Consider the following 20,103-nt stretch of genomic DNA (forward strand, 5'->3'; position numbering starts at 1 on the left):
GGTAGTGCGCTTTTGAGTTTTGGGAGTCAGTAGTTTATTCCAACGGTTCATCACAGGTATAGGGAAATCTTGACGTGAGAAGGAAACAATGGCCAAAATCCCACACCGCACTACTTTTCCGGAAAACGGGCCTGTCATGGCCACCGGGAACTTAATGTAACGCTAGCATTACTGACATGTAACATACATGTCAATTAACTTATTATTGTACAAAAAGAATCTGAAAAAAGTGACAAAGACGGAATATGAAGACATATCAGTTCCAATGATACTAAAGTCTTTTGACGAAATATTGATAAAACATAATCATAATAGAATAATAGTACTTTTGGAGATATTATGCAATACATTTACTTACAATTAAATCAAATTACTCAAGCAGAAATGATGCTTCAATACTGTGACTACCCCATTAACAGGGCATACATTAACAGCCGGAGCGCTACAACCTCACAGCACGACACAGGTACACCCGCGCAACTATTGTGAATCCATGTTATGCTACTGGAATTACGATCGTCTCAGTTCGAAGGTCGCAGGCGGGTCCTTTGACGACTTGTTCGGAATGACCTTCTCGCTCCGTCTCACGTTTGGCATATACGACCATTAAAGCACTGGTACCATGGAGACAACACAGTGCCAGTGGTTCCCTCCCGAGGTAAGCTGTGCTGACGATCCCGTGAGGTGAGAGGTCAGCACAGCATCGCTTTGTGGAGCCATCTGTACCAATGTGCTTTCTGAATTCTCCTCAATATTGACTCAAGCCAAAATATGACCCAAACAAAAATACCAGTGTTTCTTACGTCAGCATGCATCCTTTACCACGTGGTTAGGTTAGTTCTATTTATATCAGACTTAAATGGTTCTTAAATGGTTTAAGAAGAAGAATGGTTTAAGGTCGTAATGTAGATTTCGGGAAAATGATTCAGAAGTTTCCATTTTAAAGTAACAAAATGTTTTCCTTGAGACCAGGTTAGTTTCCGAATACTGTTTTGATCGTTCATATACATTGGACACCTCTTTCGTCAAAAATAGAAAGTGTGACTTATATGCCTGGGTTATCAACAGGAATACGACCAGGATCTTTGTGTAATGCTATGTGAAAAGTTCTGTACAACCAAGAACAAACACTTCTCAAAGACCTTGTGTAACACAGTACCTTGGTAAGGAATAGATTTGCTGAGTAGTAACCCAAAACTGCTGCAACACTATCGACGTGTTAGTCAATGTGAAGCGATTGGACGTCCAGTCCAATCGCTTGACAGGCGTTATTGCCTGTAGCTTTAGCTTTCTCCCGTTCTGAAAACTATTTCTGTGTCCTTTGCTTCAAGATATGCTGCTCAACACCCGTTGAACTGTTCTTGACAATGGCCAGGGATTCATTAGCACTACATAGTTTTCCCTGTTTATTCAAGTCAACGTTTGATCCAGAACAGTAAAGATGAGAAACTCTTTTGCGTCTTCGCTCACATTCCTCCAACGTGTGAAATTGTGTTCAAACAGTTAGTAATGCATCCATTGATTTGATATATTTGGGTCAGGATACTGATTATAACAAACTGATACTAAGACTTTCGCAAATCCGGTTTGTTGATCATATTTGACTTCTCGAAACAGAATTCCTTTGGGACTAACGTTTCTCTTGCATCTTCAATTCTCATACTCAGCAAGTGAATTACTTCTTGCAACTCTGTGACACATGTACCAAATGGATGCTTGTCCAGTATGGATATTGTCCAAAGCCAACTGGAGTCTCTCAATGATATTCTGGTAAAGATCCTGTTCTTTCTAACTTCTATGCATTATTTCTGCAACTGCTGGTGATACTTCACACCCAAAGAGGCAACACCCCCTTCATCTTCAATGATGCAGCTGTTGGCCTTTTTAAAATCAAAACACAACTTCATAGGCTTTTTTTTATTTTCGCAACCATATAGTTCTGCAACCATATCTAAAATATCTAACAGAATTTAAAGTGAAGTCTCATCGGTAAGTATGCTATTACTGCCAGCAGTTCTTATGTCAGGAACCATGAAATTGTTTGATAGAATTTTGGAGTGTGACATTTCACCTGTTTCTGTCCTCTGTTTCCACTTTTTGTTCCACCCACGAGTACATGTATATTTGAACATTATGACATTTGGTGAACATCATCTGCACAAAGGAAACACACAACATCCATGAATAGAAGGAAGACATCACTTGTCAGTGAATGGTATACACACGACGTATTAATCAATGTTTTGGCATACCCTTTGGCTGACATTTCTTTATTCCTCTCTTGACTGCGCTTCCTTTTCGGCCCCGATTTTGACATTCTTTGGTTCACACCATTTTATTTCTTGGTGTAACCTGAATAAATGTCAGTGAATGGTATACACACGAGTCTGTTGTTCTTCCTTTAGTGTATTTTTCAACGAATACGTGACAACAACACAGCAGTAGACGCCTTTTCCATCAGACTGATCTGACTACATATTTCGGCCTATTTGTGGACACACCCTTTCGACCTATTAATTAATGTTTTGGCATAGCCTTTGGCTGACATTTCTTTATTCCTCTCTTGACTGCGCTTCCTTTTCGGCCCCGATTTTGATGCTTTCTTTGGTACATACAATTTTATTTCTTGGTGTAAACTGAATAAATGTCAGTGAATGGTATACACATGAGTCTGTTGTTCTTCCTTTAGTGTATTTTTTAAAGAATAGGTGACAGCAACACAGCAGTAGAGGCAGCTGAACAGACTCTGGCATCGAGCTATCTTGAAAATGTAATACAGGGCAATGTACAAAATAAACATGCAGACCAACTGATACAGACAAGACGTTAATTAGCGTTTTACTGATATTTAAGTGTGGGTCATTCATGCACCGACGCCCATCCGTTGTGTTGCTGTCTTCAATCTTTACAATCTGAATCTGCTATGGAAACTTCGAAGTGTATATACACATGGGAAGTCACTGTACAAGCTGGTACCGGGATGTTGGTTATTTTACGATCACTTCGCTCACTATAGGTCACAGCACACCTGACGGGGGATGGAGAGCGGTCTCCCTTGACCCTTATTGCGTGTTTCTTGTATCGAAGGGTCTTTGGACATTTCTATATTGTCCGATACCAACAGCAGGGCAGTGCTGTTCGTCTAGCGGTCTTTTTTTTCAGTCCAGGTCGACACGGAGAAATAAGCGACTTGTGTGATGCTGGGGCAGTTAAGGCACTCATAAATATTTAGACCGGCCCAGGCTCCCTTTCAGTGTTCAGAGACGAAAATGGTAATTTTCCCCCTGTGTGTGCGTGCCAAATGATGAGTGAGTGGGTGAGTGAGTATGAATTTACGCTGCCTGAAGTGTTAGCCCAACTTTATCCGGGCGGCTAGGGTTGGAGCAACACCCAGGTGGGATCACGTGTTTCAAGCATGAAAGAAAATTAGAAGCTGAGACTTCGGTAACTTAGTCTGTGTTTTGACCACCAAGTTACCCCACTGACCCATCATGTTAAATACTGGAGGTGAACATGTAATCTTTGCTTTATGTTTAGACGTATAGCATGATATACATGCACTGGTTTAATAAACATGTTGCCAAGGAAACGGGCTTACCGTCTTCCATCTGAAATCAAAGAAAGAAAGCTTCATAACAAAGAGAAACCTTAAATATTCTCTGTTGCTTTGTATGTACCCATTGAGCAATGTAATATCTCTAGGACAGATAGTAAATCAGGGTACTCTGGCTATATACATACACAGACAACCAGTGCGGGATGTAACAACACGTCATTATGACCAGATTCTCAAATACCATGCCTGACAATTAAAGGCCAGGGATCCCGACTTTGAAGCTGGGTGAGCGACGATATAACTGGCAATACGAAGTGGTGCTGGCGGCCAATTCTCAGTTATACCGTGTACAAAATAAAAGTGCAAACCAGATGATTCAGCCACAAGCTTCATCACCTTTCAGCTCATTTGTAAGTGAGAGGAACGAATGCACCAGCGCCTCATCCAGCTTCTTTTCGACCACTTAGTGAAGGGAGACCACTCTTGTTGCCTTATTAGCGCCAGTTACAAGCGCGGTGTTAGAGGAATCTACACGCTTGTCCTTCCGCGACAGTCATGAGTGCAACAGTCACGGCAAACTTTAATGTGCATCAGTCACACACCAGCAGACCTTTCCCGGCTGAGACGAAGTGTCTTGGCCAGAAAATTAAATATATTCTGCAGTTAACCAGTTAATACTCGGGGTCAAAATACACTCAACCTGCCCTTCTTTTTATCACCGACGGAAACCATGACGACAGCCCACACACCGGGATCTGCTTCCTTTTCTAAAACAACTTTGCTTTTGTCTCGACAGTTATGACTCTCTTTCCCTGTTGTTCATGGTCTTAATTCCCCAAACGGCACAATATACTTTGATGCATTCGCAACCATGCGCCGGATGATAATAATGGTCTGCCAATCTTAACCTTCGCTGCCGGAGTTTGTACAGCGACCTCTGTGTCTGGGATGACGATATACGAAAGAGGTAAGAAAAAGGAATCCGAAATACTTTTGATTGAAAAGGAATGCTCTTTTTATTTTGTACTAGCATTACTTTAGCGGGTGAGTGTTGTATTTTTGTCAGCCCATGAGCCCGATTTGGTGCTTAAGTAGCATATCCGACGTTTGAATATATTGGCAATGACCGGAAACCTACAAATCGCCCAGCCTTTGGCCACATGTCATGCAACTACAGCCGGCCGATTGTCCTTACCGGAAATGGACGATGACGCCTCGTTCTGACCTCGTCTCCACACTAGTTACCGTTGCCGTTACCAACGTCCCCTCTGTTCTTAACAGAACCGCCATTGCTCTTACTCGCTATCGCTCTGCATTTCGTTGACTACAGCATCGTTTCAAGATCTTCTACCGACAAGATGTTTACACGGCTGCATATTCAAGGTATTTAAGAAGACACTATTGTATTTTAACGTGTGAAAGACGTAGATTTATACTGGAATCGGCCGCAGTGTGACAGCAGTATCGGTAGTGATGACATTTGTACATGGCCGCCATTTGCAATTTTTACTAAATTTCATTAATGACTATCTTTATATAGCCTTTCTGCTCTTGAAGTGTGAACTTTCCGTGTATGCATATGATGGGGGTGGGGTGGGGGGTGGGGGGTGGGGGATAATGTAAACTAATCTGTGATTTATTTTATGTATATTAGACCTTTTAAAACTCTTGACAATCTGATGATCAGATCTATTGGTCCGCAGTCCTAATTTGTGCAATGCGCTTATCTGGAAGAACGAATATCTTGCTATGTTTTGAACATGTTAAAGGTTTTGTTGTATATGTAGTTACTGTGTATTTGAATGTGCTGTTTGGATTATTTTCAGCACGGGAAGACATGATCCGGTATCATGTCACTCCTGCTGCTAGTCTATGGCCGTCGCTGGATGAGGAGTCCGACTGTGTATGTACATCCCATCTACACCTGCTTCCTATTCGGTGGAATAGTTTGCTTTAGTCCATGAGCCAGTGATCTCTTACACGTGCTACTGCACTGGACACTGTTATACTAATGTCCAGAAATAGCCCCCTCACACCCCTCTCTCATGTACACATTAAAATTATTTTTCATGTGTAATCTGGGACTATGACTTCCTTTTGCCTTACTCAACTCTAACACCTCCTGTAACTCCTTTAAATGCCCGTCCTTTCTCCCTCCCTCCCCACTGACCGATGTAGCGTCCCCTGGCTGCTTCCCCGACCCCTTCTCATGATCCCCTGAGTGTTTTCACCCCATTCTGGGCCCGCCCTGACCACGGTGAGACGCTCCCCGCCCCAGTCACCATCACCTACGTCGACCACTATCCTGCCCCAAGTGACGACGACAGTGACTACTGGGTCTATGAAGACGAGGACGAGGACAGTTTCGTGGAGGACAGAGAGGTTCATCCTGTGAGGAAGGCGCTGAGGAGAGTGGCTGCCTTCTTTAGGAGAATCTTCTCGTAGATTGCTCATCCAGTGTCTATATATGTGTGTGTGTATGAGGGTGTGATTTGTTTTGAAAGTTTGAGTGCGTGTATGTATTAGAGGTTGTAATAAGCATAACAGGAAGTTTGTGTCAGGTACGTTTGCGTTTGTAAATTGGTGCATGGTAGAGAGATGTGTTTTTGTGTGGTGTGTGTGTGTGTGTGAGAGAGAGAGAGAGAGAGAGAGAGAGAGAAAGAGACAGCGAGAGAGATAGAGAGAGAAATGCATGTTTGAATGTCTGTGAACACGATGTTTTGCATGTGTGAATGTGTGAGGGTGTATCTGAATGTGTGAGAGCGTTTCGCGTGTAAGTATGGGTGGCTGTGTGAGAGTTGTGTTTTGCATGTGACTGACGTTTTCGTGCACGATTGAGTGTGTTTGTGTGGTAGGATGTTTTGTGGTGCCTTTTCCATTTTGGACTGATCTGACTACATATTTCGGCCTATTTGTGGACACACCCTTTCGACCTATTAATTAATGTTTTGGCATAGCCTTTGGCTGACATTTCTTTATTCCTCTCTTGACTGCGCTTCCTTTTCGGCCCCGATTTTGATGCTTTCTTTGGTACATACAATTTTATTTCTTGGTGTAAACTGAATAAATGTCAGTGAATGGTATACACATGAGTCTGTTGTTCTTCCTTTAGTGTATTTTTTAAAGAATAGGTGACAGCAACACAGCAGTAGAGGCAGCTGAACAGACTCTGGCATCGAGCTATCTTGAAAATGTAATACAGGGCAATGTACAAAATAAACATGCAGACCAACTGATACAGACAAGACGTTAATTAGCGTTTTACTGATATTTAAGTGTGGGTCATTCATGCACCGACGCCCATCCGTTGTGTTGCTGTCTTCAATCTTTACAATCTGAATCTGCTATGGAAACTTCGAAGTGTATATACACATGGGAAGTCACTGTACAAGCTGGTACCGGGATGTTGGTTATTTTACGATCACTTCGCTCACTATAGGTCACAGCACACCTGACGGGGGATGGAGAACGGTCTCCCTTGACCCTTATTGCGTGTTTCTTGCATCGAAGGGTCTTTGGACATTTCTATATTGTCCGATACCAACAGCAGGGCAGTGCTGTTCGTCTAGCGGTCTTTTTTTTCAGTCCAGGTCGACACGGAGAAATAAGCGACTTGTGTGATGCTGGGGCAGTTAAGGCACTCATAAATATTTAGACCGGCCCAGTCTCCCTTTCAGTGTTCAGAGACGAAAATGGTAATTTTCCCCTTGTGTGTGCGTGCCAAATGATGAGTGAGTGGGTGAGTGAGTATGAATTTACGCTGCCTGAAGTGTTAGCCCAACTTTATCCGGGCGGCTAGGGTTGGAGCAACACCCAGGTGGGATCACGTGTTTCAAGCATGAAAGAAAATTAGAAGCTGAGACTTCGGTAACTTAGTCTGTGTTTTGACCACCAAGTTACCCCACTGACCCATCATGTTAAATACTGGAGGTGAACATGTAATCTTTGCTTTATGTTTAGACGTATAGCATGATATACATGCACTGGTTTAATAAACATGTTGCCAAGGAAACGGGCTTACCGTCTTCCATCTGAAATCAAAGAAAGAAAGCTTCATAACAAAGAGAAACCTTAAATATTCTCTGTTGCTTTGTATGTACCCATTGAGCAATGTAATATCTCTAGGACAGATAGTAAATCAGGGTACTCTGGCTATATACATACACAGACAACCAGTGCGGGATGTAACAACACGTCATTATGACCAGATTCTCAAATACCATGCCTGACAATTAAAGGCCAGGGATCCCGACTTTGAAGCTGGGTGAGCGACGATATAACTGGCAATACGAAGTGGTGCTGGCGGCCAATTCTCAGTTATACCGTGTACAAAATAAAAGTGCAAACCAGATGATTCAGCCACAAGCTTCATCACCTTTCAGCTCATTTGTAAGTGAGAGGAACGAATGCACCAGCGCCTCATCCAGCTTCTTTTCGACCACTTAGTGAAGGGAGACCACTCTTGTTGCCTTATTAGCGCCAGTTACAAGCGCGGAGTTAGAGGAATCTACACGCTTGTCCTTCCGCGACAGTCATGAGTGCAACAGTCACGGCAAACTTTAATGTGCATCAGTCACACACCAGCAGACCTTTCCCGGCTGAGACGAAGTGTCTTGGCCAGAAAATTAAATATATTCTGCAGTTAACCAGTTAATACTCGGGGTCAAAATACACTCAACCTGCCCTTCTTTTTATCACCGACGGAAACCATGACGACAGCCCACACACCGGGATCTGCTTCCTTTTCTAAAAGAACTTTGCTTTTGTCTCGACAGTTATGACTCTCTTTCCCTGTTGTTCATGGTCTTAATTCCCCAAACGGCACAATATACTTTGATGCATTCGCAACCATGCGCCGGATGATAATAATGGTCTGCCAATCTTAACCTTCGCTGCCGGAGTTTGTACAGCGACCTCTGTGTCTGGGATGACGATATACGAAATAGGTAAGAAAAAGGAATCCGAAATACTTTTGATTGAAAAGGAATGCTCTTTTCATTTTGTACTAGCATTACTTTAGCGGGTGAGTGTTGTATTTTTGTCAGCCCATGAGCCCGATTTGGTGCTTAAGTAGCATATCCGACGTTTGAATATATTGGCAATGACCGGAAACCTACAAATCGCCCAGCCTTTGGCCACATGTCATGCAACTACAGCCGGCCGATTGTCCTTACCGGAAATGGACGATGACGCCTCGTTCTGACCTCGTCTCCACACTAGTTACCGTTGCCGTTACCAACGTCCCCTCTGTTCTTAACAGAACCGCCATTGCTCTTACTCGCTATCGCTCTGCATTTCGTTGACTACAGCATCGTTTCAAGATCTTCTACCGACAAGATGTTTACACGGCTGCATATTCAAGGTATTTAAGAAGACACTATTGTATTTTAACGTGTGAAAGACGTAGATTTATACTGGAATCGGCCGCAGTGTGACAGCAGTATCGGTAGTGATGACATTTGTACATGGCCGCCATTTGCAATTTTTACTAAATTTCATTAATGACTATCTTTATATAGCCTTTCTGCTCTTGAAGTGTGAACTTTCCGTGTATGCATATGATGGGGTGGGGGTGGGGGGGGGGATAATGTAAACTAATCTGTGATTTATTTTATGTATATTAGACCTTTTAAAACTCTTGACAATCTGATGATCAGATCTATTGGTCCGCAGTCCTAATTTGTGCAATGCGCTTATCTGGAAGAACGAATATCTTGCTATGTTTTGTACATGTTAAAGGTTTTGTTGTATATGTAGTTACTGTGTATTTGAATGTGCTGTTTGGATTATTTTCAGCACGGGAAGACATGATCCGGTATCATGTCACTCCTGCTGCTAGTCTATGGCCGTCGCTGGATGAGGAGTCCGACTGTGTATGTACATCCCATCTACACCTGCTTCCTATTCGGTGGAATAGTTTGCTTTAGTCCATGAGCCAGTGATCTCTTACACGTGCTACTGCACTGGACACTGTTATACTAATGTCCAGAAATAGCCCCCTCACACCCCTCTCTCATGTACACATTAAAATTATTTTTCATGTGTAATCTGGGACTATGACTTCCTTTTGCCTTACTCAACTCTAACACCTCCTGTAACTCCTTTAAATGCCCGTCCTTTCTCCCTCCCTCCCCACTGACCGATGTAGCGTCCCCTGGCTGCTTCCCCGACCCCTTCTCATGATCCCCTGAGTGTTTTCACCCCATTCTGGGCCCGCCCTGACCACGGTGAGACGCTCCCCGCCCCAGTCACCATCACCTACGTCGACCACTATCCTGCCCCAAGTGACGACGACAGTGACTACTGGGTCTATGAAGACGAGGACGAGGACAGTTTCGTGGAGGACAGAGAGGTTCATCCTGTGAGGAAGGCGCTGAGGAGAGTGGCTGCCTTCTTTAGGAGAATCTTCTCGTAGATTGCTCATCCAGTGTCTATATATGTGTGTGTGTATGAGGGTGTGATTTGTTTTGAAAGTTTGAGTGCGTGTATGTATTAGAGGTTGTAATAAGCATAACAGGAAGTTTGTGTCAGGTACGTTTGCGTTTGTAAATTGGTGCATGGTAGAGAGATGTGTTTTTGTGTGGTGTGTGTGTGTGTGTGTGAGAGAGAGAGAGAGAGAGAAAGAGACAGCGAGAGAGATAGAGAGAGAAATGCATGTTTGAATGTCTGTGAACACGATGTTTTGCATGTGTGAATGTGTGAGGGTGTATCTGAATGTGTGAGAGCGTTTCGCGTGTAAGTATGGGTGGCTGTGTGAGAGTTGTGTTTTGCATGTGACTGACGTTTTCGTGCACGATTGAGTGTGTTTGTGTGGTAGGATGTTTTGTGGTGCCTTTTCCATTTTGGACTGATCTGACTACATATTTCGGCCTATTTGTGGACACACCCTTTCGACCTATTAATTAATGTTTTGGCATAGCCTTTGGCTGACATTTCTTTATTCCTCTCTTGACTGCGCTTCCTTTTCGGCCCCGATTTTGATGCTTTCTTTGGTACATACAATTTTATTTCTTGGTGTAAACTGAATAAATGTCAGTGAATGGTATACACATGAGTCTGTTGTTCTTCCTTTAGTGTATTTTTTAAAGAATAGGTGACAGCAACACAGCAGTAGAGGCAGCTGAACAGACTCTGGCATCGAGCTATCTTGAAAATGTAATACAGGGCAATGTACAAAATAAACATGCAGACCAACTGATACAGACAAGACGTTAATTAGCGTTTTACTGATATTTAAGTGTGGGTCATTCATGCACCGACGCCCATCCGTTGTGTTGCTGTCTTCAGTCTTTACAATCTGAATCTGCTATGGAAACTTCGAAGTGTATATACACATGGGAAGTCACTGTACAAGCTGGTACCGGGATGTTGGTTATTTTACGATCACTTCGCTCACTATAGGTCACAGCACACCTGACGGGGGATGGAGAGCGGTCTCCCTTGACCCTTATTGCGTGTTTCTTGCATCGAAGGGTCTTTGGACATTTCTATATTGTCCGATACCAACAGCAGGGCAGTGCTGTTCGTCTAGCGGTCTTTTTTTTCAGTCCAGGTCGACACGGAGAAATAAGCGACTTGTGTGATGCTGGGGCAGTTAAGGCACTCATAAATATTTAGACCGGCCCAGTCTCCCTTTCAGTGTTCAGAGACGAAAATGGTAATTTTCCCCCTGTGTGTGCGTGCCAAATGATGAGTGAGTGGGTGAGTGAGTATGAATTTACGCTGCCTGAAGTGTTAGCCCAACTTTATCCGGGCGGCTAGGGTTGGAGCAACACCCAGGTGGGATCACGTGTTTCAAGCATGAATGAAAATTAGAAGCTGAGACTTCGGTAACTTAGTCTGTGCTTTGACCACCAAGTTACCCCACTGACCCATCATGTTAAATACTGGAGGTGAACATGTAATCTTTGCTTTATGTTTAGACGTATAGCATGATATACATGCACTGGTTTAATAAACATGTTGCCAAGGAAACGGGCTTACCGTCTTCCATCTGAAATCAAAGAAAGAAAGCTTCATAACAAAGAGAAACCTTAAATATTCTCTGTTGCTTTGTATGTACCCATTGAGCAATGTAATATCTCTAGGACAGATAGTAAATCAGGGTACTCTGGCTATATACATACACAGACAACCAGTGCGGGATGTAACAACACGTCATTATGACCAGATTCTCAAATACCATGCCTGACAATTAAAGGCCAGGGATCCCGACTTTGAAGCTGGGTGAGCGACGATATAACTGGCAATACGAAGTGGTGCTGGCGGCCAATTCTCAGTTATACCGTGTACAAAATAAAAGTGCAAACCAGATGATTCAGCCACAAGCTTCATCACCTTTCAGCTCATTTGTAAGTGAGAGGAACGAATGCACCAGCGCCTCATCCAGCTTCTTTTCGACCACTTAGTGAAGGGAGACCACTCTTGTTGCCTTATTAGCGCCAGTTACAAGCGCGGAGTTAGAGGAATCTACACGCTTGTCCTTCCGCGACAGTCATGAGTGCAACAGTCACGGCAAACTTTAATGTGCATCAGTCACACACCAGCAGACCTTTCCCGGCTGAGACGAAGTGTCTTGGCCAGAAAATTAAATATATTCTGCAGTTAACCAGTTAATACTCGGGGTCAAAATACACTCAACCTGCCCTTCTTTTTATCACCGACGGAAACCATGACGACAGCCCACACACCGGGATCTGCTTCCTTTTCTAAAACAACTTTGCTTTTGTCTCGACAGTTATGACTCTCTTTCCCTGTTGTTCATGGTCTTAATTCCCCAAACGGCACAATATACTTTGATGCATTCGCAACCATGCGCCGGATGATAATAATGGTCTGCCAATCTTAACCTTCGCTGCCGGAGTTTGTACAGCGACCTCTGTGTCTGGGATGACGATATACGAAAGAGGTAAGAAAAAGGAATCCGAAATACTTTTGATTGAAAAGGAATGCTCTTTTCATTTTGTACTAGCATTACTTTAGCGGGTGAGTGTTGTATTTTTGTCAGCCCATGAGCCCGATTTGGTGCTTAAGTAGCATATCCGACGTTTGAATATATTGGCAATGACCGGAAACCTACAAATCGCCCAGCCTTTGGCCACATGTCATGCAACTACAGCCGGCCGATTGTCCTTACCGGAAATGGACGATGACGCCTCGTTCTGACCTCGTCTCCACACTAGTTACCGTTGCCGTTACCAACGTCCCCTCTGTTCTTAACAGAACCGCCATTGCTCTTACTCGCTATCGCTCTGCATTTCGTTGACTACAGCATCGTTTCAAGATCTTCTACCGACAAGATGTTTACACGGCTGCATATTCAAGGTATTTAAGAAGACACTATTGTATTTTAACGTGTGAAAGACGTAGATTTATACTGGAATCGGCCGCAGTGTGACAGCAGTATCGGTAGTGATGACATTTGTACATGGCCGCCATTTGCAATTTTTACTAAATTTCTTTAATGACTATCTTTATATAGCCTTTCTGCTCTTGAAGTGTGAACTTTCCGTGTATGCATATGATGGGGGTGGGGGTGGGGGGGGGGGATAATGTAAACTAATCTGTGATTTATTTTATGTATATTAGACCTTTTAAAACTCTTGACAATCTGATGATCAGATCTATTGGTCCGCAGTCCTAATTTGTGCAATGCGCTTATCTGGAAGAACGAATATCTTGCTATGTTTTGAACATGTTAAAGGTTTTGTTGTATATGTAGTTACTGTGTATTTGAATGTGCTGTTTAGATTATTTTCAGCACGGGAAGACATGATCCGGTATCATGTCACTCCTGCTGCTAGTCTATGGCCGTCGCTGGATGAGGAGTCCGACTGTGTATGTACATCCCATCTACACCTGCTTCCTATTCGGTGGAATAGTTTGCTTTAGTCCATGAGCCAGTGATCTCTTACACGTGCTACTGCACTGGACACTGTTATACTAATGTCCAGAAATAGCCCCCTCACACCCCTCTCTCATGTACACATTAAAATTATTTTTCATGTGTAATCTGGGACTATGACTTCCTTTTGCCTTACTCAACTCTAACACCTCCTGTAACTCCTTTAAATGCCCGTCCTTTCTCCCTCCCTCCCCACTGACCGATGTAGCGTCCCCTGGCTGCTTCCCCGACCCCTTCTCATGATCCCCTGAGTGTTTTCACTCCATTCTGGGCCCGCCCTGACCACGGTGAGACGCTCCCCGCCCCAGTCACCATCACCTACGTCGACCAATATCCTGCCCCAAGTGACGACGACAGTGACTACTGGGTCTATGAAGACGAGGACGAGGACAGTTTCGTGGAGGACAGAGAGGTTCATCCTGTGAGGAAGGCGCTGAGGAGAGTGGCTGCCTTCTTTAGGAGAATCTTCTCGTAGATTGCTCATCCAGTGTCTATATATGTGTGTGTGTATGAGGGTGTGATTTGTTTTGAAAGTTTGAGTGCGTGTATGTATTAGAGGTTGTAATAAGCATAACAGGAAGTTTGTGTCAGGTACGTTTGCGTTTGTAAATTGGTGCATGGTAGAGAGATGTGTTTTTGTGTGGTCTGTGTGTGTGGGTGTGTGTGTGAGAGAGAGAGAGAGAGAGAGAGAGAGAGAGAAAGAGACAGCGAGAGAGATAGAGAGAGAAATGCATGTTTGAATGTCTGTGAACACGATGTTTTGCATGTGTGAATGTGTGAGGGTGTATCTGAATGTGTGAGAGCGTTTCGCGTGTAAGTATGGGTGGCTGTGTGAGAGTTGTGTTTTGCATGTGACTGACGTTTTCGTGCACGATTGAGTGTGTTTGTGTGGTAGGATGTTTTGTGGTGCCTTTTCCATTTTGGACTGATCTGACTACATATTTCGGCCTATTTGTGGACACACCCTTTCGACCTATTAATTAATGTTTTGGCATAGCCTTTGGCTGACATTTCTTTATTCCTCTCTTGACTGCGCTTCCTTTTCGTCCCCGATTTTGATGCTTTCTTTGGTACATACAATTTTATTTCTTGGTGTAAACTGAATAAATGTCAGTGAATGGTATACACATGAGTCTGTTGTTCTTCCTTTAGTGTATTTTTTAAAGAATAGGTGACAGCAACACAGCAGTAGAGGCAGCTGAACAGACTCTGGCATCGAGCTATCTTGAAAATGTAATACAGGGCAATGTACAAAATAAACATGCAGACCAACTGATACAGACAAGACGTTAATTAGCGTTTTACTGATATTTAAGTGTGGGTCATTCATGCACCGACGCCCATCCGTTGTGTTGCTGTCTTCAATCTTTACAATCTGAATCTGCTATGGAAACTTCGAAGTGTATATACACATGGGAAGTCACTGTACAAGCTGGTACCGGGATGTTGGTTATTTTACGATCACTTCGCTCACTATAGGTCACAGCACACCTGACGGGGGATGGAGAACGGTCTCCCTTGACCCTTATTGCGTGTTTCTTGCATCGAAGGGTCTTTGGACATTTCTATATTGTCCGATACCAACAGCAGGGCAGTGCTGTTCGTCTAGCGGTCTTTTTTTTCAGTCCAGGTCGACACGGAGAAATAAGCGACTTGTGTGATGCTGGGGCAGTTAAGGCACTCATAAATATTTAGACCGGCCCAGTCTCCCTTTCAGTGTTCAGAGACGAAAATGGTAATTTTCCCCCTGTGTGTGCGTGCCAAATGATGAGTGAGTGGGTGAGTGAGTATGAATTTACGCTGCCTGAAGTGTTAGCCCAACTTTATCCGGGCGGCTAGGGTTGGAGCAACACCCAGGTGGGATCACGTGTTTCAAGCATGAAAGAAAATTAGAAGCTGAGACTTCGGTAACTTAGTCTGTGTTTTGACCACCAAGTTACCCCACTGACCCATCATGTTAAATACTGGAGGTGAACATGTAATCTTTGCTTTATGTTTAGACGTATAGCATGATATACATGCACTGGTTTAATAAACATGTTGCCAAGGAAACGGGCTTACCGTCTTCCATCTGAAATCAAAGAAAGAAAGCTTCATAACAAAGAGAAACCTTAAATATTCTCTGTTGCTTTGTATGTACCCATTGAGCAATGTAATATCTCTAGGACAGATAGTAAATCAGGGTACTCTGGCTATATACATACACAGACAACCAGTGCGGGATGTAACAACACGTCATTATGACCAGATTCTCAAATACCATGCCTGACAATTAAAGGCCAGGGATCCCGACTTTGCAGCTGGGTGAGCGACGATATAACTGGCAATACGAAGTGGTGCTGGCGGCCAATTCTCAGTTATACCGTGTACAAAATAAAAGTGCAAACCAGATGATTCAGCCACAAGCTTCATCACCTTTCAGCTCATTTGTAAGTGAGAGGAACGAATGCACCAGCGCCTCATCCAGCTTCTTTTCGACCACTTAGTGAAGGGAGACCACTCTTGTTGCCTTATTAGCGCCAGTTACAAGCGCGGAGTTAGAGGAATCTACACGCTTGTCCTTCCGCGACAGTCATGAGTGCAACAGTCACGGCAAACTTTAATGTGCATCAGTCACACACCAGCAGACCTTTCCCGGCTGAGACGAAGTGTCTTGGCCAGAAAATTAAATATATTCTGCAGTTAACCAGTTAATACTCGGGGTCAAAATACACTCAACCTGCCCTTCTTTTTATCACCGACGGAAACCATGACGACAGCCCACACACCGGGATCTGCTTCCTTTTCTAAAAGAACTTTGCTTTTGTCTCGACAGTTATGACTCTCTTTCCCTGTTGTTCATGGTCTTAATTCCCCAAACGGCACAATATACTTTGATGCATTCGTAACCATGCGCCGGATGATAATAATGGTCTGCCAATCTTAACCTTCGCTGCCGGAGTTTGTACAGCGACCTCTGTGTCTGGGATGACGATATACGAAATAGGTAAGAAAAAGGAATCCGAAATACTTTTGATTGAAAAGGAATGCTCTTTTTATTTTGTACTAGCATTACTTTAGCGGGTGAGTGTTGTATTTTTGTCAGCCCATGAGCCCGATTTGGTGCTTAAGTAGCATATCCGACGTTTGAATATATTGGCAATGACCGGAAACCTACAAATCGCCCAGCCTTTGGCCACATGTCATGCAACTACAGCCGGCCGATTGTCCTTACCGGAAATGGACGATGACGCCTCGTTCTGACCTCGTCTCCACACTAGTTACCGTTGCCGTTACCAACGTCCCCTCTGTTCTTAACAGAACCGCCATTGCTCTTACTCGCTATCGCTCTGCATTTCGTTGACTACAGCATCGTTTCAAGATCTTCTACCGACAAGATGTTTACACGGCTGCATATTCAAGGTATTTAAGAAGACACTATTGTATTTTAACGTGTGAAAGACGTAGATTTATACTGGAATCGGCCGCAGTGTGACAGCAGTATCGGTAGTGATGACATTTGTACATGGCCGCCATTTGCAATTTTTACTAAATTTCATTAATGACTATCTTTATATAGCCTTTCTGCTCTTGAAGTGTGAACTTTCCGTGTATGCATATGATGGGGGGGGGGGGGGGGGGGGGTGTGGGGGTGGGGGTGGGGGATAATGTAAACTAATCTGTGATTTATTTTATGTATATTAGACCTTTTAAAACTCTTGACAATCTGATGATCAGATCTATTGGTCCGCAGTCCTAATTTGTGCAATGCGCTTATCTGGAAGAACGAATATCTTGCTATGTTTTGTACATGTTAAAGGTTTTGTTGTATATGTAGTTACTGTGTATTTGAATGTGCTGTTTGGATTATTTTCAGCACGGGAAGACATGATCCGGTATCATGTCACTCCTGCTGCTAGTCTATGGCCGTCGCTGGATGAGGAGTCCGACTGTGTATGTACATCCCATCTACACCTGCTTCCTATTCGGTGGAATAGTTTGCTTTAGTCCATGAGCCAGTGATCTCTTACACGTGCTACTGCACTGGACACTGTTATACTAATGTCCAGAAATAGCCCCCTCACACCCCTCTCTCATGTACACATTAAAATTATTTTTCATGTGTAATCTGGGACTATGACTTCCTTTTGCCTTACTCAACTCTAACACCTCCTGTAACTCCTTTAAATGCCCGTCCTTTCTCCCTCCCTCCCCACTGACCGATGTAGCGTCCCCTGGCTGCTTCCCCGACCCCTTCTCATGATCCCCTGAGTGTTTTCACCCCATTCTGGGCCCGCCCTGACCACGGTGAGACGCTCCCCGCCCCAGTCACCATCACCTACGTCGACCACTATCCTGCCCCAAGTGACGACGACAGTGACTACTGGGTCTATGAAGACGAGGACGAGGACAGTTTCGTGGAGGACAGAGAGGTTCATCCTGTGAGGAAGGCGCTGAGGAGAGTGGCTGCCTTCTTTAGGAGAATCTTCTCGTAGATTGCTCATCCAGTGTCTATATATGTGTGTGTGTATGAGGGTGTGATTTGTTTTGAAAGTTTGAGTGCGTGTATGTATTAGAGGTTGTAATAAGCATAACAGGAAGTTTGTGTCAGGTACGTTTGCGTTTGTAAATTGGTGCATGGTAGAGAGATGTGTTTTTGTGTGGTGTGTGTGTGTGTGTGTGAGAGAGAGAGAGAGAGAAAGAGACAGCGAGAGAGATAGAGAGAGAAATGCATGTTTGAATGTCTGTGAACACGATGTTTTGCATGTGTGAATGTGTGAGGGTGTATCTGAATGTGTGAGAGCGTTTCGCGTGTAAGTATGGGTGGCTGTGTGAGAGTTGTGTTTTGCATGTGACTGACGTTTTCGTGCACGATTGAGTGTGTTTGTGTGGTAGGATGTTTTGTGGTGCCTTTTCCATTTTGGACTGATCTGACTACATATTTCGGCCTATTTGTGGACACACCCTTTCGACCTATTAATTAATGTTTTGGCATAGCCTTTGGCTGACATTTCTTTATTCCTCTCTTGACTGCGCTTCCTTTTCGGCCCCGATTTTGATGCTTTCTTTGGTACATACAATTTTATTTCTTGGTGTAAACTGAATAAATGTCAGTGAATGGTATACACATGAGTCTGTTGTTCTTCCTTTAGTGTATTTTTTAAAGAATAGGTGACAGCAACACAGCAGTAGAGGCAGCTGAACAGACTCTGGCATCGAGCTATCTTGAAAATGTAATACAGGGCAATGTACAAAATAAACATGCAGACCAACTGATACAGACAAGACGTTAATTAGCGTTTTACTGATATTTAAGTGTGGGTCATTCATGCACCGACGCCCATCCGTTGTGTTGCTGTCTTCAGTCTTTACAATCTGAATCTGCTATGGAAACTTCGAAGTGTATATACACATGGGAAGTCACTGTACAAGCTGGTACCGGGATGTTGGTTATTTTACGATCACTTCGCTCACTATAGGTCACAGCACACCTGACGGGGGATGGAGAGCGGTCTCCCTTGACCCTTATTGCGTGTTTCTTGCATCGAAGGGTCTTTGGACATTTCTATATTGTCCGATACCAACAGCAGGGCAGTGCTGTTCGTCTAGCGGTCTTTTTTTTCAGTCCAGGTCGACACGGAGAAATAAGCGACTTGTGTGATGCTGGGGCAGTTAAGGCACTCATAAATATTTAGACCGGCCCAGGCTCCCTTTCAGTGTTCAGAGACGAAAATGGTAATTTTCCCCCTGTGTGTGCGTGCCAAATGATGAGTGAGTGGGTGAGTGAGTATGAATTTACGCTGCCTGAAGTGTTAGCCCAACTTTATCCGGGCGGCTAGGGTTGGAGCAACACCCAGGTGGGATCACGTGTTTCAAGCATGAATGAAAATTAGAAGCTGAGACTTCGGTAACTTAGTCTGTGCTTTGACCACCAAGTTACCCCACTGACCCATCATGTTAAATACTGGAGGTGAACATGTAATCTTTGCTTTATGTTTAGACGTATAGCATGATATACATGCACTGGTTTAATAAACATGTTGCCAAGGAAACGGGCTTACCGTCTTCCATCTGAAATCAAAGAAAGAAAGCTTCATAACAAAGAGAAACCTTAAATATTCTCTGTTGCTTTGTATGTACCCATTGAGCAATGTAATATCTCTAGGACAGATAGTAAATCAGGGTACTCTGGCTATATACATACACAGACAACCAGTGCGGGATGTAACAACACGTCATTATGACCAGATTCTCAAATACCATGCCTGACAATTAAAGGCCAGGGATCCCGACTTTGAAGCTGGGTGAGCGACGATATAACTGGCAATACGAAGTGGTGCTGGCGGCCAATTCTCAGTTATACCGTGTACAAAATAAAAGTGCAAACCAGATGATTCAGCCACAAGCTTCATCACCTTTCAGCTCATTTGTAAGTGAGAGGAACGAATGCACCAGCGCCTCATCCAGCTTCTTTTCGACCACTTAGTGAAGGGAGACCACTCTTGTTGCCTTATTAGCGCCAGTTACAAGCGCGGAGTTAGAGGAATCTACACGCTTGTCCTTCCGCGACAGTCATGAGTGCAACAGTCACGGCAAACTTTAATGTGCATCAGTCACACACCAGCAGACCTTTCCCGGCTGAGACGAAGTGTCTTGGCCAGAA

General features: G+C 43.8%; 1 protein-coding gene across 1 annotated transcript; it reads left to right on the forward strand.

Annotated features, from left to right (window-relative positions):
• Positions 1-8,893: 8,893 nt before the first annotated feature.
• LOC137297129 (uncharacterized) lies at positions 8,894-9,971 on the forward strand. Its single transcript, XM_067829141.1, has 3 exons — positions 8,894-8,918; positions 9,353-9,429; positions 9,705-9,971. The coding sequence occupies exons 1-3, from the start codon at positions 8,894-8,896 to the stop codon at positions 9,969-9,971; spliced, it is 369 nt and encodes a 122-aa protein (XP_067685242.1).
• Positions 9,972-20,103: the final 10,132 nt, after the last annotated feature.

Source organism: Haliotis asinina, chromosome 9 (assembly GCF_037392515.1).
Source record: "Haliotis asinina isolate JCU_RB_2024 chromosome 9, JCU_Hal_asi_v2, whole genome shotgun sequence".
NCBI classification, from domain to species: Eukaryota; Metazoa; Mollusca; class Gastropoda; order Lepetellida; family Haliotidae; genus Haliotis; species Haliotis asinina.